We start from the raw sequence: 26,743 nt of genomic DNA, 5'->3' as shown, positions 1-26,743 counted from the left end.
CTCTTATGTCCTCTTTTGTTTTGTTCAACTCTGTAATTACACTTCATTTTCCTAGAGTTGCAGATTTTCAAAGTTCAATCTCATGAATTTCAATATTTATACATGTACGTAATAGGAAAAAGACTTAGCCGCTCTCCCTCTTCATTCACGCCCACCAACTAATATTTGCCATAATGAGATAACGGTAAATACTTTTCCGTGATTACCACAGAAAAGTAAAGTTTTTCTTATTCCTTTCTAAAATCGGCGTGACCAGGTAAAGGTCCCCGGAGGCTTCCAGGTCATGAAGACTGCCCCTGCTTGCATTTAAACCCCAGCAGGCCACACTTCCCAGCAAATATAATTATTAGAGTGTCATTGTTCCAACTTCTCTGGATACATTTAATTAGTCAAAATTTATTGGGTATATTCCATGTGTAAGGCATGGGTTTCAAGTGGCAGAAAAATAATACTCGGCATATATTGAGCTTTTGTTCGTGTGCCAGGAAATGTGCAAAAAATCTGGGTTTTCATGGTATTTTCCTATCTCCTGCCATTATTATTTATCTCCGAGGGAGAAAGCAAGGATGCACCATGGGGAGGAAGAAGAGGTCGATCAGATGTGTGTTCTGCATGGAGAGATTTAACTTCTGTGAGCCCTCATTTACAGAATAGTAATAATACCTATGTTATTTGGTTATTAGGAGGATTATAAGAGTTAATTCCGGTAAAGGTAAAGTTAAAGCCAAATCATAGTTCAACAATGCCGAGCTACTTTCAGAGTTAAAAATTCAAGAAAGAGGAGTTTCTACCACACGTGTCGCAATACCAGGGACTGAGAATACACTTTTGTATTAGGGAAAACAGTCGTTGGTGATCTTAGCACCGTTGCAGTGGGTTAACCGACGTGCAGCTTGAAGAATGGATGGAAATTGAGGAGTACGGAAGTAATCCCCGTGCCTGGGCTCTAAAGCAGGGAAGAGAGACAGAATGATAGCTGAAGGGACTTAGGGTTAGGGGAGCGGATGGGGGAGTTTGAGATGGTAGAGACTTGAACACAGCGAAGTGCTCGAGGAAACAGGAGAGTGGTGAATAATCTGTAGGTCAGAGCTGTGGGAAGTTAAGGGACAACAGGATCCACAGCATCAGAGAAATGTTTCCTTTTCTGTCGTGACCGGATGAAAGGAGGAATTGCATGGATGAAACTATAGATATTTGGAGTGAATGTTGGTAAGATGCCGAGGCAGTTGTTCTGGGCTTCTGTTTTCCCTGAGAAGTTGGGGTAGAGTTCTATGCTCAGAGTAGATGAGTAGATAAGTGTAGTGTTAGGTATTAGCAAGTATCAGAACATAGATGTGTAAGAGGTCTTAGATATGTGCAAGTTTTTATCAAGAGCCTAATAACCATGGAAACATAGAAAGGATCAAGTTGAAGTTGAGAGCCTTCTCTGTGCCCTTTTTAATTCTCACTTTTATTAATATCAACCAAAGGGGAACAAGCAATGACTATTCAGAATCACTTGCAGAGTAACTCATTTTGGCCAAGACTCAAAGGCAGGCGAGGAATAGGAAAGCTTTTCCCACATGAACGGGATAAAACGGAAGACTTCAGGTATGCCCTGCTCGGAGTCTGTATGGAGAAGCTGGAGGCAGGCTGACTACAAGAGGGGCATGGTTAGAGGAACATGTTTGGCTTTCTTTGGTTGGTCTTAAAGTTGGAAACTGGGACAAAAATTAGGGAAGCTCTCAGTAATTAATCAAGTCCTGGCCTTCTGTTGCTGATTATTACGAAGTTATTATTTGGCTTCCTGGATTGTTAATGGAAATAAATAGCAGGCTGGCTTCCTGGCCTGGTTTCAGCAGCTGGTGGGTCAGAGTTCTATTTTACACACGGTCTAACCGTTGTCTGTGTATTCTGTCTCTTACCACTTTATTATTATGAAAGTTAGAACGACCTTCTATTTAGAATCTATTGTTCCTTTATGGAACCTGAGAGATAGAAGAGACCCAAGTAATAGTCAATAGTGGAATGGAGGTCAAGGAATTCGTAGGGATACATTTCAGGAATGAAAATAGAAGTTTACGCTGTACTGTAAAGGGATCATTTTGAACCCTGCAGAAGGTAAACCCAGCCTGTGGAAGTGGAGCAGCAGGCTGGGTCTCTCTGACCAGCGGATGGGAACTGAAGAAGCCACCTATCATAAACTTCATATTCTATACCTTTAACACGGAGGCCCAGCCAGAATAAGGGACTTGCATAGGCTCTCACAGCTCCCTGAGGCTGGACTTCAACTCTGTGTTCTTTCATTTTCTTTGATCTGAGAACTAGCCATAAGGTCAAGCACACTGCAAAATTCCTTTTCAAATCTAGAATCACAAAGTTCAAATAATGCAGGACATTGACCCAGACATTCCATTAGTTACTCTCTGGAACTGTCTAGAGCCATAATAAACCTATTATGAAACCTATTACTCATACCGGCTGTTTTGGCTTAAGACAATTTAAGGAGAATTTAAACTTATAAACGTATAACTATATGGCATGATAAACATGATGATGAATGGTATGTCGGAATGTGCGTACTTTTAGGATGATTGTTTCTCTTCCAGAAATTTCTTTGTTCCTATTAGATATTTGAGGGGCAGTTTCCCTGATAAGAGAAACAAGGGTGTATTAACATTGATTGATTATATAGTAAACCTTTACCTTGCCTCTCTTTACATAATGAATCTCTCTTCTCCTTACTGCCTGACAGGAAAATTTAATGGTATGTTTCCTCCAGTAGTAAAACCACTGAGCCATAGAGAAAGTGCTTTGCACATCCAGTGAGGGAAACACCTTGATACCAGCAAGGAAGAGTCAGGACTTCCACATTAATGTGCTAAAATGAAAAGCTTAACAATACATTTGGTTTATGAGAAACAGTAGTATTTCTCAGAGTTCCATCTATTGTTATGTGGTACTTTATGGATCAAAGATAATCTGAAGTTGCTAATTATCTCAAAGGGTAAAGGGAGAGAATGGGAAGCAGGGGTTTTGCCACTGAGGCAAGTGTTCTCCCGCCCCCCACCCCGGTGCTCCTGGACACACCTGTGTAAGGTGGCCTAGAAGTAATATTAAATAAGTAAGTTCTGGAAAACCTGGGGCAGTTAACCATTTAAGGAAATGCTGAGTTCTAGGAAAGGGATCTCTTTTGAAGTCAGTAAAAGACCCTTTATTTGAAAGGTCAGGGAGAACTGATACCAAAGGAATGTGGTTGGTTTGTGTCTTGGCTTTCCCAAGAAATTTCCTGACACCTAGACCCACAGCCTGGGTGGACGTTTGTAGAACAGACACCCAGTTTCGGATCAGGTATTTTTTTTCATGGTACCAAAGTCATTCTTAGTCTTTAAGTTGGTTGTTTTATTTAGATATTCATTTATTCATTCAATAAATATTTATAGTAAATCCACGATGTACTTGGCACTATGCTAAACTTACAGTATAACGGACAGCAAAACAAACCTGGTTTCTCCTGGGCTTACATGATCCTGAGTAGTGAGCAAACTGTAGAAATGTTATTTTTAATATGAATACTTTTGTCTAATTGTATAAACAATTAAGGAGGTACCTTTAGGGAGCTCTTATTTTTATTGGAGTTTCTCGAATTGGCAGACTATAGTCTGTGAATTGAGAATAACCCTAAGCATAGTTTTAAAATAGCTTTCCTCCTTTCATTTTAATAAAGTTCTTTGCTAATAACACAAAGACTCTAAATTTGCACCTACAGTGAACCCTTACTCCCAGCTAGCAGCCCTGCCAGTATGTGTTACAATGTCAGAGTCTCGAACTGTGGAGCATAGCAGGTCTATTACCACACACATAATGGACTGCTGAGGCCCCCTTTCAGCATGCTCATTGAATGCCTGTCTTTTTTAAATTCATGACTCTTTTTAATAAACATAAAAAGATCACCCTTAATGTCTGATTTTCACAGTAATTTTGTACTTAAAAAGAGATTAACACAATTGCAATTTTAAGATTTTTTTTTCAAACTATATACATTCACTCTACCCCTCAGAATGACTCTTGTACATAATAAAGCATATGAATGTCTATTGTAGATTACAGTAATTAGGGCTTTTTCATAATTTTTACAAAATGTTTAAAAAAATTCAAGGGTGGTGTATACAGGGTCAGAGATGTCAGGCATCTTAAAATGGTAATTCAGTGGGCCCAAGAGAAATTTACTAAAGGCTTTATGAAAAATAGCCCTTTATTGTGCAGGTTTTTTCTCTTTCCTGTTATAATTACCACTGTCTCTCAAACTGCAAATGTCATAAATTAGCTGCACAGGAAGATCTTAGACCAGAAATACTCTGCTGGCTTTGTATTTCCTAACTGGCTCTGTACCTGTTTCTGAGACTGTGTAAACCCCCTTGCACCCTGGGTTTTGACTCCATCCAAAAAGGAAGTAGATCCTTTTATCTTCTCATTAGAGGAACCAGTACCATACATCACATGCCAGAGCATGTCTTCCGCAGTTTTTCACAGGCCGTGTGTTTGGATGTTGAACTACACATAGTCAATTGCACTGTTAAAAATTTAATGTCTTTGCCTGCAGAGCATACCCGTGTATTAATTTAGTGGTGCATTAAACCTCTGTGTTTGAGGGTCATGAGGGTCATGAGCTTATATCTCCAGTCCTGGTAGATATCTAATAAGGTTCAATATGATTAATAAATACAGGAGTGTTTTATTAAAAAAGAAAAAAAGGATGCTTTTTACTTAGATTTTTATATATTTTTTCATGACCTATAAAATCACTTACATAAGACACAGTAAAACACACCACCATTCTTGGATTGCATATTGTAAGAGCCATAAAGGATTAACTACTGTTTTAAAAAGCAGTTCACATTTGGGACAAGTTTTTTTAAACTATTCCTTTTTGAATCAAAAATTTAAAATATTAGGGCACCATTGAGAGAAAAAGACCTGCTGAAATGATAAATTTAGTAAACAGTGTTGAAGCACAGTTAAATCATGGATCAGGAAGACACTAGTCACTCTCTCAGTTGAAGCTGCTAGGAGGCACCTGGTATCCAGATGCCTAAAATCATGCTTCGATCTGGAGCACGCTCGTCCCTATTGTCCAGCAGAAATCTAAACATGGCTCTTGAAGGAGGAAAGACACAATCAGCCGAGATGGTTTCTTCATCCCTTGACAGGGAAACGGGAAATAGGTTGTTTATCTCTTTGGATTTATTTGGAAGGGTGAGACTTCTATGGAATAAGGGCCAGAACAGAGAGAGGTTATCAGATTCATGCCGGCAGCATCTCGGCATAGCTCTGCAGCACGTACTGCAGGAAATGGCCCTTTTTGATTCTGAGGAGAGGGGACAGGCCTCATGACACCACTGCCATGTCATCCATCCAAGAGTGGAAAACAGGGTACTCCATCCAGCACTGCTAGCCTGAGGCGTAAGAGGCTTCATGGCCACTACTTGTAAGTGAAGCTGCCCCACAGCCAAGATCAGAGGAACAGAAGGATCTGTTATTCCAGATCCTTCAGATGGTCTCAAGTGTCCAAGTAGCAGCCAAACTATGGTCACCTCTTGGCAAAACTCTGCAACTGAGTGTACATCATCTCTGCAGCGAGGGATCTGCCAACACCCAGCACCCATCAATGAGGCCCAAAGGAGCCCAGACCAAATACATTTTGCACACGCTTCAGATGTTGTAGGGGGAGTAAGGGGAGAGACATCTGCCCCCAGATTGCTTCTTCAAAAAATGTCTTTGATTATGAGTAGAAAAGTGAGAAGTCACAGTCGTAACTATTAGTCCACTACTGATTGGACCGAAATGAGTAGCTTAGACCCTGCGCATCAACAAGGCACGATGAAGGGCTGAATCAGATGCACCTCTCAGTCCACCACGAACACTCGATGACATCAGAGGAATGGAGGAAGCCACAGATCTTCTACTCTGTCAGCCTAGGCGCTTGCAGGGAATACATGAGGCGGTCTGCTTACTTCTTAATTACTGACACAGAAAAGACATTCTCAAGCTACTTCTACATGTACATGTGACTTAAGTTTTTTTAAAATTAGTTCAATTCTAGAAATGACTGTTTTTACCAAGCAGATTAGAATTGTAAATTTATCTATATCATGCCAAATAAATATGACTTAACTTGCACTTTCATATAAATCTAGCTTCTACAAACTGTATAAAAGATTTTATTTATTTATTCATGAGATCTTCAGAGAGAGGCAGAGGGAGAAGCAGTCTCCCCATGGAGGAGGGAGCCGAGTGCAGGACTCGATTCTGGGATCACAAAGGCAGACACTTAACCGACTGAGCCACCCAAGGTGCCCTATATTATAATGATTTTTTTTCAATATACAGTGTAGAGTCATCTTGTTTTGAGTATAATTTTCCTTCTGATAGTTGCAAATATAGTGATTAATTACAAATGAATTTGTTTTTCATCTTTGCTAACAGTTTCCCTGGATTTACAAGTTTGTATTTTGTCTTGACTATACCATGAAATAATCATATTAAAAGTGACTGTAGATTCACCGTTATTTTTTTTATCTACAGATGTAGCAAAATGTTTTTACTACAAGCCAGGTATTGAACTATGTCCTTCGTAGTAAGCCTGTTGGATCATTTTCTCTTTCCTCCTTGTCCAGACTGTTAATACTACTTAACAGTGGCTAACACTGACAAGAAAAACACTCCCATTGTGTTTTACAAACGGTCTAAATGTGTTTTTTAAATAATAAAACACAGTACAGCGTGTTTCAGGTAAGCACTCTGTGCCCCATGTTCTGCAGCTACTCAAAGATGAGGGATGAGAAACCTCTACATCAGTTTTCCAGCTGGTCTGAAGCCCAGGATGTTGGTCTGTCTACAAGAATCCCTTTCTTCTGTTTCATACCTAAGCATTAGAAAAAAAAAAAATAGGTGGCATTGCCACATTTTCGAGCAATTTAAATATTTGACATGCAACTCAAATCATTTAACTTTGCTTTAGCCTAAACAAGTTCTGGAAGGTCTTCCGAGGTATTAAGTTCCCTAGTTTGACTCCGTGACAGAAGGCAGAAGACTTGTGTCCTTCAGTTGATGAAATATCTTAAACTGGTTTCCCAGGCTTGAAATAAAGGGTTGGATATCGACCAGTGGTGCGTGGTCCACATTCTCTGAAGCTGTAAAGACCCCAGCAAGTCCCTCAGGCCACCTTCGTTTCAGAGTGAGCTAAAGCCAGGTGGCCAGAGCTCTGAACCTAGCACCCAAACTGGTTAAAGCAAGGGCAGCCCCACTACTCTCTGTGTCAATCACTGAACGAGATACGTAAGGTCCTTTCAGATTAGAGATTCTGTGACAAAAGAAGTTAGATCAAGTCATGTACCTGATTGATTGGGAGAAAAAGACATCATTTAACGTGTAAGATAGACTATGCCTGCCACCACACCACTTGGTGGAGCAAATGCTAAATAGAAAGTTATTTATTTGGGGGCGCCTGGGTGGCACAGCGGTTGAGCATCTGCCTTCAGCTCAGGGCGTGATCCCGGCGTTATGAGATCGAGCCCCACATCAGGCTCCTCCGCTATGAGCCTGCTTCTTCCTCTCCCACTCCCCCTGCTTGTGTTCCCTCTCTCGCTGGCTGTCTCTATCTCTGTCAAATAAATAAATAAAATCTTTAAAAAAAAAAAAAAAGAAAGTTATCTATTTGGGGCCCAGATGATATGTAACTTTGCATGCAAATAGTTAAAGTTCAGCAAGAAAAGAATTCAGGCTGTCATCAGGAAAGGATCCACAGTATGAATATTGAAAAATGGATTGATTATTATAACTAGAGCAGGGGGAAATATATTATGAATTAAAGTAGCTGGTTTTTAAGAATGGCTAATATTTTCAGGCTCATTAGAATATTCATATAGTAAGATGCCAGCTATTCCTAATTTGAAATATTATCATTGTATATCAGTAAGGGGAAATTAAAAATGAAAATAGGTCATGATGAAATATAGTAAGAACAAGCATATATATTTATGGGTTTATGGACAAAGTCTGAGACACTGTTTTATTACTGTTGATATCACAAATCATATCTGTTAATACTAAAACATTTGACTTAAATCAAATGCTGTTTTTCCTAAAAGACAGTGGTCAGACTCTCACTAAATGAAATTCTATTCTAAAAACAGCCACATAATTTAATGAACTCTGCCTGATAGTTACCTCCATCTACTCTTTCTGTTTTATAAATATTTTTCAACAAGGCAGTGAAAAGCCACTGTGGCCATGGGATTTCGTTTTTAGGAGTCCCAGTTTCAGGCTGAGAGAGATCAGAAAGCTCACCCATGGTGAAAGGAGCTGAAGTCAGTAAAGCGTGGGAGGGCGCGCGGAGGCGGGCGAGTTCGCGTGTCCACTCCATCCCTCGGATCTAGGGTGGAGCAGGTGGTCGAGCCAAAAGCGCAGATCAGGAGACAGCGTAGGGACACAGGCAGCAGGGAGCCTTCTGGAGGGAAGTGGACATTTCATCAGCCAGGCAGCACCCCAGAGGAGCGCTGGTCTGGCTGTATACACCCAGATGGAGCCAGCCCCTCACAGGCATTTCCGTGAGCTTCTGTAAACTGGGGCCCTCGGAGTCATCTGCCTAATCTGAGTAGATCTTCCCAGCTACAAACAGATGGAGAATCAGCTTCTAACCGTAAACTTCACTCCTGAAATTCATCAGTATATGCTGTAGTTTTTCTAAATCTGCCTAGGCGGTGGAAATAGTTTTTTTTTCCATATATTAGTGTGTGTGTGTTCGTATGTGTAAACATACGTAATAGTTTTTTTGAAACCCTAAATACCCTCATATATTTGTAGACTCATACGTGACCTGTTTAATATACCTTATGTTCAGAATATGGAAATACTTCCTCACAGTGGGTCTGCTCTTTGATCCAAAGTGGTGTTCCTTCCTATGTGGTTTATATGGTTCCTCCTTCTGGTATGAAAATCCATGTCACTCTGTTCTTGTTCTTATTTATTTTTAAAAATATATGTGCATAAACATTTTCCCAGTTGTGATCAATGTCCATGTCAATTTTTCTTTTTACTTGTTTAAATTAAGCAGTTTTTCTATAATGCTGGACTGTCTTCATCTTTAATCACTACATCATATTCACCAAACTTCTATAACCTATATGAGCTTGGCATTGAAAAACTGTAAGTAGTTTAACTACGCCAGGAAGCGTCGTTGTCTGACCTAACATTCAAGAGCAGCAGTCAGGTGTAAAGTAGACTTATTAGGCCTTTGTCCCCTTTTAGATCTTTATTTCTAGAGCCACCTGGGGTTTGGCCTTTCTGATGTCACAAACCAAAATGCGTCATTGCCCTTCATGATTTCCATGCTTCCACCACTTCTGTCCATGCTCAAGTTGACGGCTGTCATCCAGGTCCTACCCATCTAAGGTTAATAGGTACCTTCACCACCTGAGCACATATCCTGTTACAGATGACAGGTCATCTTATGCCTGAGTTATGAATAAGCTGGTTTAATCTGATCTTATTTAAATGAGTAAATGGCCTTCAAAGCAGTTATTTGGGGGATGCCACCAATGTTTTCCAGCCCCACATGTGCCATTCGTCGAGTCTGTTCCTCCAGGGATAAGGAAGAGGTACAGTGGTTGCTAATGGTGCTTCATTACCCCTTACTCCTCCCAGGGTAGCTGTGCCTTTCCTTGAGCATAATTTTTATGGTTTTTTTTTTTTTGTCTGTTTAGGGTTATCTGATTTGACTCGGGAAATTCTAAAAGAGCACAGATTATGTCTCCTTAGCTTATTCTGTGCAGATGTCAGCTGTGGGTTTGAGACTAAGTGATTACACAATGCCACCTCCCATATTCTTCTCTTTAGTTGCTTTTTTATGCTGTTTCCATTTGTTTGATGTACTTACAATAACCTCAGTTGACATTTGAAGGATAGAAGCAAACACCACTGTAAAGCTTCCTCAGTGCAGATAAAATGATAATAATACAAACTTTCAGTACTTTCATGGAGAAGTCACAGACATTACCTCATCCATGTCCACAACCAGCCGTATCAGAGATAATGAAAGAGAGGTCTAAATGGTATTTTGCAAATGGATGCCTAGGTCACCTGAAGAACTTTTAGCAAAAGTCAGAATGTCATGGTGGGCAGTTCAGCTCTGTTTTTGGGGATGACAGACCAGCAGCACAAAAGGGCTTGCCCAGGGTTTTCCCGCCGATCAGTTGCAAATTGGGATGGGAACTTTGTCAAGGATGGTCAGCTTTGCCACAGTTGTCACACTTGCGTGTGTGCTTGGGAGACAGGCCAATGTCTACAGGAAGCAAGGCAGGGCCCCAGGAGTTGAAAGAAGTCGAGCAAATAAGCTCATAGCAGCTGTTGGACAGACTAACATTTCCTTCTTTGCGCACACACATTTAAATCTGATATGGACTTTCCATACTGGAAATTTTGGGCCATTTCTACACAGACCATTCATTTCACCATTGATAATTAAAGAGGCCACACTTTATGGTTTTGGACCGTCCTTTTTTCGTAAAGCAATTCTGATGCACTCTAACTGCAACGTGGGCTCTGTGAGTAGAGCATGCTAATGATGGAACACATTAGGGAATTCTTTTTAACAAAGAAAAATAATAACATGTTTTAGAAAAGCCTGAACACTTGAAAGTGCTTGGGAAACCTTATCTAACTGGCATCATTAGCCTTGGTTCCTTCAAGCTGCAGCATTTTCTCAGTCTAATTGTTTTGGGGACAGCCGGCTGAGTGGAGACACAGGAATGTGGAGAGGGAGCAAGACCAGACTATCAGAAACCTCCTAATGACTTCCAGCCTTCATCCAAGGGCAAGGGAAAGGTGTGACTTCTGAGAGAGACGAGGATAAATGCAACCACTTTCAAGTAGAATTAGAATAGCCCTTCGTTAGACACTTGACTTACTTCAAGAAAGGATCGGCTGTCAGGATAGAGAGGTGACCCGGGCTCACCCTGGGAGGAGGCTTCAGCCCGTCAGGGTTTGGAAAGAGAACTTCCTGCAAGAAAGCACAGCGGAGGGCTTGCTATCACAATAAAGACGTCTGCTCTTAGCATTTTTCCAGGTACCAGGCATAATTTGGGTAAATTTTCATGTCCTCCTACATCAGTAAGTATAAGTGAAGGCTGTCCTGGGTGAGCTTCACTAAAGGGACAACGGAGGGAGCCTGTCCCACGTACCGGGCTGGATGCCCAACATCCCTGTATCGGCCCTTCCAAGCAGCCATTAAAGCACATACCACAGGCTACGTGCCTGATTCCAAAATTCGGCGCACATTCTCTTCAATTCGGGTTTATTTTAATGCACTTCAAATCAACGAGCATTTCTTGATTTGATTCTCCTAACGGCATTACTTCAGCTTTTGAGGAAGTGAAGATGAACAAGGAGAAGGCGCTTCCTTTCACGAGGTCTTAGTCTTTTTTCCTAACTAACTTTCCCCCCAAATTTTAACATTGAATTTCAATATTAAAAAAAAAAATCTTAAAGCTACAGAAAAATTGAACAGAACAGCAAAATCTGTATACCTTCCAACCAGATGTAGAATTGCTAACATTTTCTACATTTGCACTTCTTTCTTTGTATGTGTGTTCTTCATTTGGACTGCAGTGGGTAGAGAATCAAAGAGCTATCCAGCCTAGAAGGTGACATTTGACTTCAGACTGGAAGGATACAGCAAGTCTAGAAAAGATGGGATATGTTCCAGAAGGAGGGGAAACATCAAAATTTCTTGTGGGAGTAGAAGTTCCTAATCTATTAAGGGAATAGCAAGTCGCAGGGGTGGCTTCTGTGGGAACAAGTAGCCATTTGAGGAAAGGCCTTAAATGCCAGGCCAAGATGTCTGGGGTAGGAGGCAGCGAGGTTATAAGCAATTACGTCCCATCAGTTATTCTTTTAGGCAGGAATGGCAGGATCAGCTAGGGAATTTAGAGGAGTGGGGAGGACAGGTGATGACTAAAAGCAAGGAATTTAGTTAGTTAGAAAACCATCTGGTACATGTCTGGACAGGAGTCTACTTATTAAGTTCTTTATAGAACACAGGTGTACTCTATTGGTAATTTTGTTAGGTTTGTTTAGATTTTGCATTTTCAGTTTATCTTTCTCAGCCTTTAACTTAAAGGGCAGAGGACTCAGTCTTTCTTACTACTGAGCATATGCCAAGTGTCTGTTGATCCATTCCTGTCATAAGTTGAAATAATTTGAAATAACTTGATATGCTCACTTGAATTTAATAGTCCCTTTATAACCTGAGACGCTCTGAATACATATCTACAGATGAATCAGTCCCGTGATAAATGTTCCCTGAAAAAACAGATAACTGATTCAGAAGTATGGTTTCTGCTTCACTAACCTAGATCTGTACTGTCCAATCAGTATGGTAGCCACTAGCCACATGCTTAAAATTGACTTGTTTGCTGTAAATACACACCAGATTTCAAAGACTTAGTATAAAAAAGGAGTGTAAAATATCTAAATAATAATTTCTTATGTGGATGACATGTTAAAATGACAATATTTTAGATATACTGGATTATATGAATATAAAGTGGCCCACTCCAACCACTTTTCTTCAACAGAATATCAGAAGTCTTAGCCAGGGCGATTAGACAGGACCAAGAAATAAAATGCATTTAAACTGGTAAGGAAGAAGTAAAACTGTCACTATTTGCAGATGACATGACACTATATAAAAAAAAAACCCTCAAGACTCTATTTAAAAAAAAAACTTACAAATAATAAAAGAATTCAGTAAAGTTGCAGGATACAAAAATCGATATATAAAAATGTTGGATTTCTGTACACTAATAGCAAACTATCAGAGAAATTTTTTTTAAAAAATCCCATTTACAATCGCATCAAACAAATATATAGTAATAAATTTAACCAAGGAGATAAAAGACCTGTATACTGAAAACGGTAATATTTTGATGAAAGAAATTGAAAAAGACAAATGGAAAGAGATGCCATGCTCATGGACTGGAAGAGTTAATAATGTCCGTATTACCCAAACCAATCTGTAGATCAGTACAATCCCTACCAAAATTCCAATGGCATTTTTCACAGAAACAGAGCAATCCTAAAGTCTGTATGAAACCACAGAAGACTCCGAATAGCCAAAGCAATCATGATAAAGAACAGCACACCTGGAGGCATCATGTTTCCTGATTTCAACCTATATCACAAAGCTACATTAATCAAACACTGTGTTATTGGGGAAAAAACAAAAACAAAAACAAAACCAGACACAGGCCCGTGGAACCAAACAGAGAGACCAGAAATGAACCTGTTCATATATGGCCAATTAAATTACAACAAAGCCAAGAATATACAAGGAGAAAAGGACAGTCTCTTAAACAAATGGTGATGGGAAAACTGGACCTCTATCTTGGTCACTCACAAAAATCATCTCAAAATGGATTAAAGACTTAAACATAAGACCTGAAACCATAAAACTCCTAGAAGATGGTAAGCAACTTGTCATCAATCTTGGCAATGATTTTTTAGATTTGACACCAAAAACAAAGGTAGCCACTAAAATAAAAAATAAACAAATGGGACTATATCAAGCTAAAATTCTTCTGCACAGCAAAGTAAACTATTAACAAAATGAAAAGGCAGCATACTGAATGGGAGAAAATGTTTGCAAATCCTATATTGGATAAGAGATATTCAAAATATAGAAAGTATTCATAAAATTTAATAGCAAAAAATTTTTGATTAAATTTTTTCAAAGAAGCTATTCAGATGGCCAACAGGTACATGAAAAGCTGAAAAGCCGCTCAACCTCACTAATCGTCAGGGAAATGCAAATCAAAACCACAATGAGATACCACCTCATACCTGTTAGAATGACTATTATCAAAAAGACAAGAAATAGCAAGTGTTGGTAAGGATGTGGAGAAAAGGGAACCCTTAGGCACTGTTGGAGGGAATTTAAATGAGTGCAGCCACTACGGAAAACACTGCAGAGTTTCCTACAAAAATTAAAAATAGAATTACCATATGAGCCAGCAATGCCACTTCTGGGTTTTATCCAAAGGAAACAAAAACGCTAACTTGAAAAGATATATACATCTGCAAATTCATTGCAGCCTTATTTACAGTTGCCAAGAAATGGAAAAACGTAAGTGTCCAGCAGTGGATGAATGGATAAAGAAAATGTGTATGTACGTACATACACACACAATGGGATATTATTCAGCCATAGAAAAGAAAGAAATCCTGCTATTTGCAACAACATGGATGGATCTTGAGGGCATTATGCTAAGTGAAATAAGCCAGACAGAGAAAGACAAATACCTTATAATCTCATTTATATGTGGAATCTTAAAAAAAAAAAAAAAGAACCCCTCAATATAGAAAACAGGTTCATGGTTGCCAGAGGGCAGAGGTTACGAGTGGAAGAAATGGGTGTAGGTGATCACAAGATCCGACTGTCCAGTTACAAGAGCAGTCGTCAGGATGTAATGCACAGCATGGTGAGTTAAGTTACTAATACTGTGTTGTTTGAAAGTTGCCGAGAGAGTACATCTTAAAAGTTCTCATCACATTAAAAAATGTTTGTGGTGATGGACATCACATGTACTGTGGTGATCATTTCTCTATGTATACATATATCGAATCATTACGTAGTGTATCTGAAACTAATGTTATATGTCAGTTCTATCTCAACAAAAATAACACAAGTGTGTGTGTATACATAAACATTTTATCTATTTTTTAATGTGGCTACTGGAAAATTAAAAGATGTGCGGCTCACATGATATTTCCATTCCACAGTGCTGATAGACATAACTGGATGTACTTCTATACAGATGCTGTCCAACTTGTGTGTGTGTATGTGTGTATATATATATATATATATATATACACAAAATATAATATATACAAAATATATATATATTTTTTAAGATTTTATTTATTTATTCGACAGAGATAGAGACAGCCAGTGAGAGAGGGAACAGAAGCAGGGGGAGTGGGAGAGGAAGAAGCAGGCTCATAGTGGAAGAGCCTGATGTGGGGCTCGATCCCACAATGCCGGGATCACACCCTGAGCCGAAGGCAGACGCTTAACCGCTGTGCCACCCAGGCGCCCCAGTATATAAATTTTTTTTTAAGATTCCAGTAAATATACATGAAAGGCAGGTATTCTCCAGCTCTACACTAGGACTAATTTGAGTTTCTGTCTTCAAGAAAGTGTGAAAAAGCAATACTGATACTTTTTAGGAACTGTAAGTATAAATGCTGTTTTATAGGAAACAACTTTAAAATAGAAATTCTGGAAATGATATTATTAGGAAAGGGTAAATTAGCAATTTTTTAAATTGAAAGTTTGCCTGTTTTAAATCTATAGTTCAAATAATTAAAATGGTGAAGACCAATCCTAGTGAACTGATTTCAGGGCAGTATAGTTTGCTTTTTCTGCTGATGAAATCTGTCATATTTTCTTAATATGTAGCATTTCTCCAAATTGGCTAAGCATCTGCAGAGAGTAAATGATGGAGGTCAAGGGTACGGTGGTGCCATGATGTCTGCGATAGTGATACGTCCAGTACATCTAACTGCACTCCCAGAACTTCACATGATGTTCCAGAATGGTGGGGAACCTTGAGATCCATCATGGGAGGTTCATCAAACGTTTGTCTGTGTGGTATATATGGTATTTATTTAAGGCTTAGAGTGGTTTCCACACTTTCATGGCATCGCTCACTTACTCTAGTCCATCAGGCTGCTGACAGTTCCATACTTTAGGGAAAACAGAGCAGCCTCAATTCTCTTTTTAAATCTCTTCAAAGAATTGCCTTAACCTCCCTTGGTAACATGTGTCTAACAACTTTCATTATCATCATAGCCTGTGGCTTTAACCTCTCTGAACGTCATTCTCCTCCTCTGTAAGTTGCAGGTGAAAACCTGCTGCACCTTGAGCACGTGGTGCGTGTAAGCGCTCAGGTGATGTCTGGGATGAAGGAGAATTACTGCGTCTCAAATATCACCTCCTTGCATAGCATCTCCCAGGCAAAGCTCGTTTACTCCCGTCTCTGACTCCCTCAATTTCATCAATTTAAGAAATGTTGGCAGTGTCTTTATAATTCACGTACTTATTTTTATAAAATAACCAGTGTCAACTCCCATATTCTGAGGAAGCCTGGATAGGCGTCAGGCCTGTGTGGATGTGTGTGACACTGCCCTCACCCAAGGATTCACTTCCTCTTGAATATACAGCCCATCCTGGCCCCATTCTCATCAACCCCTGCCCCGTGCTTCTGTCTGGTGTGCTGGGCTTGACTATATTTCCCCTTTCTAGCTCTACTGTCCAGCAAAGAGGATAACATAGTAAATACCTATAAAAACAAATGATTTAGCAGCCCAGCCAAGTTTATCTCATTGTACCTCTCAGCTGGCTATAAACTAATCACCTGAAGTAAGCATTTGCTAATCGTCCAAATCATGGCAGTCTCTCTCTCTTTCATTTTAAAAGACTATTACTGCGGGGAAAGGAAACCTGGACCTACTTCATTAACAGAAGCAATCAAAGAAGTGGAAAATTTCTTTAATACTTGTGTTAGATTTTTGACTAGATGAATCATACGGCCTCTCTGTGAAGTAGATATTCTTATCCACATTTTATAGATGAGAAAACTGAGTTCATAGAGCAAGTGAATGATAGAGCCAATGTCTGAACCTAGGTCTGACTTACTAACCTCACACGACGGGGTTTCTACTTTTTTTGACAGGGAAATGCCGCCTCTGTCAAAGTATCTGAGCAGAACAATCACCCAGGGGCAGAGGGAACAAATCCTTCCCACTCTTGCTTTCCAGGGCTTTGAAGCATCAGAAGCCTCCCCACGTGCTCTTTTACACGGTCAGTCAGCTCAGGGGAGCCGCAGCCCAGGAAGTCAGCTTGCAGAGGTAGGGCAGGCAAGACACGGGCACAAATGGCCCTACTTACCCTCATGTGACACAAGAAGGGTTGAATAATCTATAAATTCTACCAGTTTTCCAGCTTCTGCTGTATAGTCCGTCCTCAGTCTTTCCAGCTTTAGACAAAAGCTGGTAGGACGTCATTAAAAGCAACAGAATATTAAGTGCCTAATGCTCATCTTTACCTTTGGGAAAGAAAACAGTGTGGACAAAAACTGTAAAATCTATGTTAATGTTTCTCTTATTTTTAAGTACTTCTATTTCTCTAAAATATGAAGACCCGAAAATTAGGCTGTGCTTCTGTATTCTCTAATACGTCTGGTATTACATTTCATTGGAACAGGAATGTAACCAGCCCTCAGTAGCCAATGTCGTTGTCATTACACTACGATTGCCCTTAAAACAACTGATGACACTGGCTTTGAAGCATATAGATGAGACTGCACTTTCAGACAGAGCAAGCAATTTTAGGTTATGTTTATCACATATGATATGGTTTCCTATAATTTTATACAAAGCTGTAACTTTATTCTTGTCTCTAGTTAAAACAGGACTTGATCCGAATGACTGGTTAATTCTACTTCCTGCACTGGTTATTTCCCCCTGCAAACAGGGGGGGAAAAAACACACAACCATCTCATTTGTCTAAATGTTTAATTGAACTAAATGTTAAGCCAGCCAAGGTTTGGGACAAGTTCTCTGGGGTAGATTTTGAGAGAGTGTTGGCATCAAGAGGGCAACACAGATTCCCAACTTTTGTCCCCTTCACAAGAAACCAACAGTTATCCACAGATGAGACAGCATCGTAAAAATCCTAGAACATGGGGATGAGCCTAAAGCACAAAGACCAAGACGGACTGCATCAGAAGGGCAAGAGCAGCAGCCACACTGACCACAGCACTCCCTCCCCAGGCCAGCACAGCACTGCACCAAGAGGACCCCTGACCCTACAGTTTCTTCAGCGGGAAAGAGTCCAAGGTGGACATCCAGCTCCCCAGCACTGTCAGTCACTTCCCAGGAGGCCCAACTTCAGGTCTCACCTCAAGGGGGAATTGTGCAGCTTGACCACTGGGGATCAGATTATGACAGAAATGGGGAATGGAGTTTATGGCAACCACATTTGGATCCTGGAAGACTGAGTTTCCACTCATAGTAGCATTCAAGTAGAAAGCCAGTGGTTTTGCTTATCTGCAGAGTCAAGACTGTGGCCCAGCCTGACCAGGAACTTGGTGGGGCACCGATCTACCTGATTTGGGACCACAAATAATGAATGAGCCATACCAGCCTTGGAGCCAGTTCAGTCACTCTGCTTGGGCAGGACAGCTAATTCATAGGGCTACCAACTGCTGAGTGTAGTGCCCAGTGTAGGAAACCTGGCCTGAGCCCCTGGGAAATTGTTTAGCCCAGCAGCACTCAAGCTGCCTATCTGCAGAGCCAGAACAGTAACCCCATCGGCCAGGGAGCTTGGTGCACAGTTCTGCCTGACTGGGTCCCCAGACAAGAGATTTGCAGGCCGTGGGGCCTATTCTGTGGTCCCAGCCAACTAGGGAAACTAATCTATAGTCTACCTACTACCAACCAGGAAACCCAGCCATAGATCTCAGGAATCTGCATAGCCCATCCTGCAATCCCAGTTAAGCTACACTTGGGAAGGGCCACTGGCTGGGCTCGCCACTCATCTGCAGAGCCAAGACCATAGACTGTTTGGCCTCCAGCAAAGAGCCTTGCCAGCTTTGGGGCCTCTACAGCAACCCCACCTAAGCAGGAAAACTATTTGTAGCCCTGACCCCTGCTGAATATAGCCTTCTGCCCACCCAACCAGGGAACCTAACCAAAGCACAGGGGAAGCCAGGTAGGTAGCCCATCATGCAGCCCTGCTCACAGTGGCACATGAGCTGAGAACATAGACAGTGGCTCTCCCCATCTGTAGAACAAAGCTGGTGACCCCATCTGGCCAGAGGTGGTGCATCGTCCTGCCTGATTTGGGTCCCTGAACAACAAGCCATTATGACCTTAGCCCCTAGTCTGCTGCCCTGCCCAATCAGGGAAGCTGATTCATAACCATGCCTATTTCTGAGAATAGCAGTAGTCCTAACTGTCTAGGAAGCCTGACCAACAAATTCACACAACTGTGGAGCCTATCCTACAATTGCACTTGGGCAGGGAACACAGCCAGTACATGGAACATTTTTTAGGATGCTTTCATAGGCCACAAAACATGTCTAAGCAAATTCAAGAAAATTGAAGTCATACCAATTATCCTCTCTGCCTACAGTGATATGAAACTAAAGATTAATAATAGGAAAACTAGCAAATGAATACATGGAACTTAAAAAGCATTCATTCTCCTGAACAATCAATGGGTCAAAGAAGAATTTAAAAAGAAAAAGTATATACCAAAACTTATAGGATATAAACATAGCTATAATGCATACATCAAGAAAATAGAAAGATTTCAAATAAACAACCTAACTTTACACTTGTGGAACTCAAAAAGGAAGAACAAACTAAGCTCAAAGTTTGCAGAGGAAAGAAAGCTTAGAAAATGAGATACAGAAAAAGAAAACAATTTTTAAAAACTAAGAGTTGTTTCTATGAAAAGATAAAATTGACATCTTTATGTAGACTAACCAACATAAAAGAGACAACTCAAATCAAAATTTATAAGTGAAAAGGATTACAACTAAACCACCAAAATCCAAAAGATAGTATGAAACTACTATGAAAACTACACCACCAAACTAGACAACTGCAAAGAAATGGAAAAATTCTTAGAAACATACATACACCCTACCAAGACTGAGTCAGGAGGAAATAGAAAATCTGAACAGATGAATTACTAGTAAGGAGCTTGAATCATTAATGAAAAATCTCCCAACGAAGAAAAACCCAGGACCAGATGGCTTCACTGGTGCATTTTACCAAACATTTAAAGAGGAATTAGTGCCAATCCTTTTCAAACCCTTCCAAAACACTGAGGTGGTAGAAACACTCCCAATTCCTTTTATGAGGCTAGCATTACCCTATCAAAGCCAGATAAGGACACTACAAGAAAACTACAGGCCAATATCCCTGACACATACAGATGCAAAAATTTTCAACAAAATTACTAGCAAATTGAACTCAACAGTATATTAGAAGGATTATTCACCATAATCAAGTGGCATTTATCTCTGGGATGCAAGGATGGTTCAACATACACAAACCAATAAATGTGCTATATCACATTAATAAAAAAATCATATCATCTCGCTAGATGCAGAAAAAGCATTTGACAAAATTCAACATCCATTCATGATAAAAACTCTTTAAAAAATGTATAGAAAGAACGTGCCTCCATATAATAAAGGCCATACATGGCAAGCCCACAGCTAACATCCTACTCAATGATGAAAGTCTGAAAGCCTTTCCTATAAGATCAGGAAGAAGACAAGGGTGCCAACTCTCACCACTCCTATTCAACACAGTAGTGGAAGTTGTAGCCAGAGTAGTTAGGCAAAATAAAAGACATCAGAATTGGAAAAGAAGAAATGAAACTATTTGCTTTTATATACAGAAAATCCTAACAACCGCACCAAAAAACAGATCAACAATTCAGCAAAGGTACAGGTTACGAAATTAACATACAAAAATCAGTAGTGTTTCTATACATTAACAAAGAGTTATCTGAAAAAGACAAAAATGATCCCATTTATAATAGCATCAAAAACAATAAAATACTTAGGAATAAATTTACCCAAAGAGGTCAAAGGTCTCTACACCAAAAACTACAGGACATTAATGAAAGAAATTGAATAAGACACAAATGGAAAGATAGTCCACGTTCATGGATTGGAAGAATTAATATCGTTAAAATGTCCATACTATCCAAAACCATCTATAGATTTAATGCAATCCCTATCAAGATTCTAATGGCATTTTTTACAAAAGTTAAAAAAAAAATCCTAAAATTTGTATGGAACCACAAAAGACCCTGAATAGCTAATGTAATTCTGAGAAAGCACAAAGTTGGAGGCACCACAGTTCCTGATTTCAAACTATATAATAATGCTGTAGTATCAAAACAGTACGTTACTGGCATAAAAAATACACACATGAACCAATGGAACATAATCTGGAGCCCAGAATTAACCCCCCACCCATACAATCAACTAATATTTGCCAAGGGATCCAAGAATACTCATTTGAGAAAAGACTATCTCTTCAATAAGTGGTACTGAGAAAGCTGGATATTCACATGTGAAAGAATGAAACTAGACTCCTATCTTAAACCACTCACAAAAATTAACTCAAATGGAATAAAGACTTAAACATGAAACCTAAAGCCATGAAACTCCTAGAAAAAAACTAGAGGAAAAATTATCCTGACATAGGTCTTAGCAATGATGTTTTGATAATATACCTAAAGCACAAGCAACAAATTAAACAATAAACAAGTGGGACTACATCAAACAAACATTCCACACAACAAAAGCAGCAATCAACAAAATGAAAACCTATGTATGAACAGGAGAAAAAATATTTGCAACCTATATATCTGATAAAGAGTTAATATCTAAACTATACAGAGAACTCCTAAAATTCATTAGCAAAAAGGGAAAAAAAAGCAAATAATCCAGTCGAAAAATGGCAAAAGTACCTGAATAGACATTTTTCTGAAGAAGATATTCAGATGACCAACAGGTGCATGAAAAGGCTCTCAACATCACTCATCATTTGAAAAATGCAACTCAAAACCACAATGAGCTATCACTTTATGCTTCGTGGAATGGCTATTATCAAAAAGACAAAGATAACATGCTGGCATGGTCTTAGAGAAAAGAGAACCCATGTATGCTGTTGATGGGAATGTAAATTGGTACAGACACTTTGGAAAACAGTATGGAGGTTCCTCAAAAAATTAAAACTAGAACTACCCTGTGATCCAGCAATTCCACTTCTGGGAACATATCTGAAGGGAACGAAAGCACTATGTTGAAGAGATATCTGCACACCATGTTGTCTAGCAGCGTTATTCACAAGAGCCAAGAAACGTGCCCATCAGTGGATGAATGGATAAAGCAGTTGCGGTATACACACGCACGATGGAATATTATTCTGCCATAAAAAGAGGGAAATCCTGCCATTTGCAACAACGTGAATAGACTTTTACGGCATTATGTTGAGTCAGACAGAGAAAGACAAATACTGTATGATCTCACTTATATGTGAAATCTAAAAATACCGACCTCACAGAAAACCTCAGATGCTTGTTGCCAGGGGCACAGGGGTGTGGGGGAGGGAATTAGGTGTAGGTGGACACAGACTTCCAGCTCTAAGATCTAGAAGTGCTGGGCATATCGTGTACAACATAACTGTAGTTAACAATGCCGTATGGAATATTTGAAAGTTGGTAAGAGTAGATTCTAAAAGTTCTCATCACAGGGGAAAAAAATTGTAATACACATTAAATTTATTGTGATAACCATTTCCTAGTATCTAGGTATGCATCAATGTATCTCAGTAGAACTGGAAGAAAACAATTTGTTTTCCCTTCTGTGGGAAGTTGTCTCTCTGCCAACCTTGTTGTTTTACTTCACGATTGACCCTCCAACATTTGGGGTAAGGGGAGTTCATTCATAATTCCAACTATTTTCCTCAAAAAAAGATTTTTTTTTCTTATAAGGAAGACTTTCTGGTTTGCTCAGAAAGCATGATTCTTTGACTTGAAGGAATATACTCCAAAATAATTGTTGTAACCTAGTAAATGAAAATGCATGATTTTGCATTTCAGCTTATTCATCTCCATTTTCTATCACTTTATTGTAATTTCCATAAAGTTGGAGACTAGCAAATGTATTTAATTGTAATTTTCATTAATTCTGCCTGTACTGCCACGCACTGAATGGGTCGCCTAGAAGTCATATGTGGAAGCCATAACCTCCAACGTGGCGGTATCTGGAGGTGGGGCCTTTGGGCGGCGACTAGAGTTGCATCAGGTCGCGAGGAGGGGACTCTCATGATGAGATTAAAACTGTGTTCATTCTTCCCCCATTAAGAATTAATGTCAGGGAAACCTATATATAGAGAGAGACAGACAGACACACACACACACAGAGACACTTGGATACGTATCTATCTCCTAAGTATCTAGCCCTGATAATCCACAGTCCATAGTCTACCTTCAGAAAAGCAGAAAGGAATTAGAGATTGAGCCTGTGTAAAAGCCAGGGTTCTAATCAGTTTCCAGAATCTGAAAATGCAGTGTGTCAAATTCAGGTGGTTGTGCATATGTATCTTGTTCTTCACTGGGAAGTTTCCACTATAAAGCTGACAGGCCCACGAGAGCATCCAAAATTGTCTTTATGAGTAAATGGTTTGCAACGTTCAGACTGTTCCCCAGCTTTTCCTTTGTTGGCCATCGGGAAAGCCCCGAAACCTAGGCCTAGCTCAGATGTCTGGAAGTGGGGTGTGCACCTGATTCCAGGCAAGGCTGCCCTGCAGGAGAGCCAAGGCCTCTTTCTCCAACAGATCCCAAATAGACTTTGTCGTGAATCCACGACCACCACCTAACCCACTATCCACATAATCGTGTCTAGATTTGTAAATTTATGTGCATATTAGTATCATTTAGAAACTTCATTTCAAAAAAGTTCCAAATTATTGAAGAGGCAAGAGCTTCTTATACTGAATTATATATTAGGGTAATATTCACGTGAGGTGCACTCCGTATTGTCGTATGGTTTTACCTTATAACTTTGTGTTTGCATTAGTAAAGGTGCTGAAAACACTGAAAAATAAGTAATTTGAGTTTTAATAAACTTTGTTAGCTGGTAATACTAATTATGCATTGTCCTATAATGCTATCTCTGAATTTTAAAATTGCCTTTTCAAGATTTCTTCAGAAAGATGATAAGCTCCCTCTAGTGGGAAGTGAGCATAATTGAGTTATTTCCCCAAAGCAGTGTAACTTCAGAGTTACATTTTGTTTAAAGGAAAAGGGCTCCATTTCTTTTTCTCTTTGAATTTTAGCCAAGAGAGTAATATTGGTTATCATGGGATATGTATAGGACAGTCGTGAGTGTGGGGTCATGTTGGTGAACTGCTCTTACACAAGCAGAGAAAGTGAGGTTACCGCAACTTAATGCCTTAATGCCTCAGCATTAACTCCATCTAACCTGTGAGAATATACACATGCAACCATATAATTAGAATTTACTTACCAATTACATATATATCACTTAACTCCTAAGCCTTTACTTTGATAATTAAGTAGCTAGAAGATTATCTCATCTCTTGGCCTCATTTTACAGCCGGGCTTATGGCTTCCTCAAGATTTCACAGTTGGAAGTGGGCTTCGACCTTTGAGTTCCTATTAATTTTACAGAAAGCAAGCCTTACTCATTTTGGCTTTTCTTAATTTATGAGGAAAATACAACGAAAATCCCATGCTTTTTTGGAGTAATTAGCTTTCTGCCCCATAGCATTCAGACTTGAAGCTAAAACTGCATCTTTATAGAGTTTAATAACTTATATAAAATGTTAATTCTCAATCATCAAGAAAAATTATAATTGCATCCAAGCAAGGAAGTAAGTAGCACATTACAAAATGGGTTTTGATTTTACAATCGGTAATGAAAAAAAATTAAAAATTTAATGAAATTTTGTGCGAGAATGGCATATATCCCAGAATAGTTAACAATCAATAACCAACTCCCGGAAAAGCAGTTATGGCAAGTTATGGAAACTAGTTTTAAAATCCTACATCCTAGGTTTCACCTGTCCCACATTTTATATAGCTTGTATCAAAGCACATGCTTCACTGCTTTGTTGGTAACTGTTGACAAAGTTCTTCCACACTGGAGAAAGGTTGGCTCTCACTAAACATTTTATTGTTTTCTTATAGCAAACAACATGCTTGGTTTTGGATCACTGGTCAGCACTTCCAATACCTACGATGGATCTGGTGTCGTGACCGTGGAAACGGACCACCCGCTCCTCTGGACCATGGCCATCAAAAACTAACCCAGCAATTGGCATCCATAGCCACGCCTCTGATTTACCTCATTTGCCGCTGACTTCTCCACAAGAACAGGTCACCTTGGTTTACAGAAATTTAAACCTCTCCATGGAAAGCCCACTAGTTTTAAAGATGTTAATGTTTAGATAACCCAGGTAACACAAATGACAGATCTCAGTTTTACAGTGAGAGAGAAAAGTCATTATTCGTGAAGAAAGTAAATAAGCTCTGTTACATTCACCTGGAAAACGAACGTGCATCATTCCCCTATAAAATTTAGTACGGGGGCGCCTGGGTGGCACAGCGGTTAAGCGTCTGCCTTCAGCTCAGGGCGTGATCCCGGCGATCTGGGTTCAAGCCCCACATCAGGCTCTTCTGCTATGAGCCTGCTTCTTCCTCTCCCACTCCCCCTGCTTGTGTTCCCTCTCTCGCTGGCTGTCTCTATCTCTGTCAAATAAATAAAATCTTTAAAAAAAAAAAAAAAATTCAGTACGAGTTATTATCATTCCATATATCCTAGAGAATTGTTCTTAATTTTGAAGCTGAGAAAGTTCTCTGTTGAGGGTCCTTGGTATCCAGCACATCAGCCACCTTCCGCCCATCCTTAAATCCTGACACCAAAGGCTATGTCTGAGTGTTTATTAATGCTAGAGTCCTCTGTGTAATATGGGAAAAAATTCCTTTCAGATTGGGATGTTAGAACGGCACCATTTTGCCCTGGCCTTATTACTGTCTTTGGTATTTTAAAAATAAATCAAGAATCATTGACCTAATTATTAAATTTGAAAACAGGCGGTTATGTAAGCTATAGGTGAAGAGGGAAACAGCATGAAAGGTGAATGACTGTTCATGAAGCCCTACTGACACCTTCAGCCCAAGCTCAGCTCTGAAGTGAGTCACTAGTCTCCAGTGCAGTGACAGATGAAAACTGCCCTCATCGGAATTACAACCAAGGCTGAAAATGGTGTGCAGAGGAGATTTATGCACAAAAACAGAACTGTTTCTGACATTACTCAGACTGAAAAGTATTGGTTCACAGACCCCGAGTTAATGCAAAAGACCAGGAAATGAGTTTGACACCAAGTACTAAGCTCCTGTCCTGGTCCAGCCATTCACCCAAGTTCCCGGAACCTTGTCCTAAGCCAGAACCTGGGAGGGGCTGGCTGGGTGGTCCTCGAGCTTCCTTTCCCTGCCCTCAGGCTCTAGACCCTGACACCTGGCAGTTACCCAGCAGAGGATACACAGCATTACCGACTCAGCAGTTCAAACCACCTGGGGCACTGAAATGCACTCTTGTTCTTTTATAATGAGACTCTCGTCTCTCTTCTTGCCCTTTTCTATCCTATTTACCAAACCAAACAGTGCCATACAAACCAGAGGAGAACCCACCCACTCAGTTATATGAACACACATCCCCATTTTGCTGTCAAGGACCAGCCACTCTTTCCTCCCTGGTGTTATGACAAAGCAAGAGTTGGATTTTAAGCAGAGAGTGAAAGGGGGAGCAGTTGAGCTGGCATGCAGTTGTGAATGGTTAACCATGAGAGGTCAGTTGTAATTATTATACAAACATAGGAGATTGAAATCTGATGTCAAATAAAAATAGTTAGTTACCAATGTGCATGTTTGTGGTCCGTTTCTAAGAAAACAGCCCATTTTCTCAACTGTATTTCACCAACCTCTCATAATCAATGTTTCTGTACAAAAAGAAAAAAATTGCCCCCCAAAAACTGACAGCACTTCACTCCTCCGATTTCGGCAAGCAGCCAGTATTAATACTCGCTC

At 39.8% G+C, this 26,743-nt stretch overlaps 1 protein-coding gene across 2 annotated transcripts in view; it reads left to right on the top strand.

Moving 5' to 3' along the window:
• The window catches only part of TPK1 (thiamin pyrophosphokinase 1), a 318,384-nt gene extending 292,941 nt beyond the window's left edge, over positions 1–25,443 (top strand). For both annotated transcript variants that reach the window (XM_026479095.4, XM_026479094.4), the window contains exon 9: positions 24,845–25,443. In XM_026479095.4, coding sequence (XP_026334880.1) covers positions 24,845–24,963 — 119 coding nt within the window. In that variant the 3' untranslated portion in view covers positions 24,964–25,443. The remainder of the gene's footprint in view (positions 1–24,844) is intronic.
• The last annotated feature ends 1,300 nt before the right edge of the window (positions 25,444–26,743 follow it).

The sequence above is a fragment of the Ursus arctos genome, unplaced genomic scaffold (assembly GCF_023065955.2).
Source record: "Ursus arctos isolate Adak ecotype North America unplaced genomic scaffold, UrsArc2.0 scaffold_3, whole genome shotgun sequence".
Taxonomy (NCBI): domain Eukaryota; kingdom Metazoa; phylum Chordata; class Mammalia; order Carnivora; family Ursidae; genus Ursus; species Ursus arctos.
This window is presented reverse-complemented; position numbering and strand designations above follow the sequence as displayed.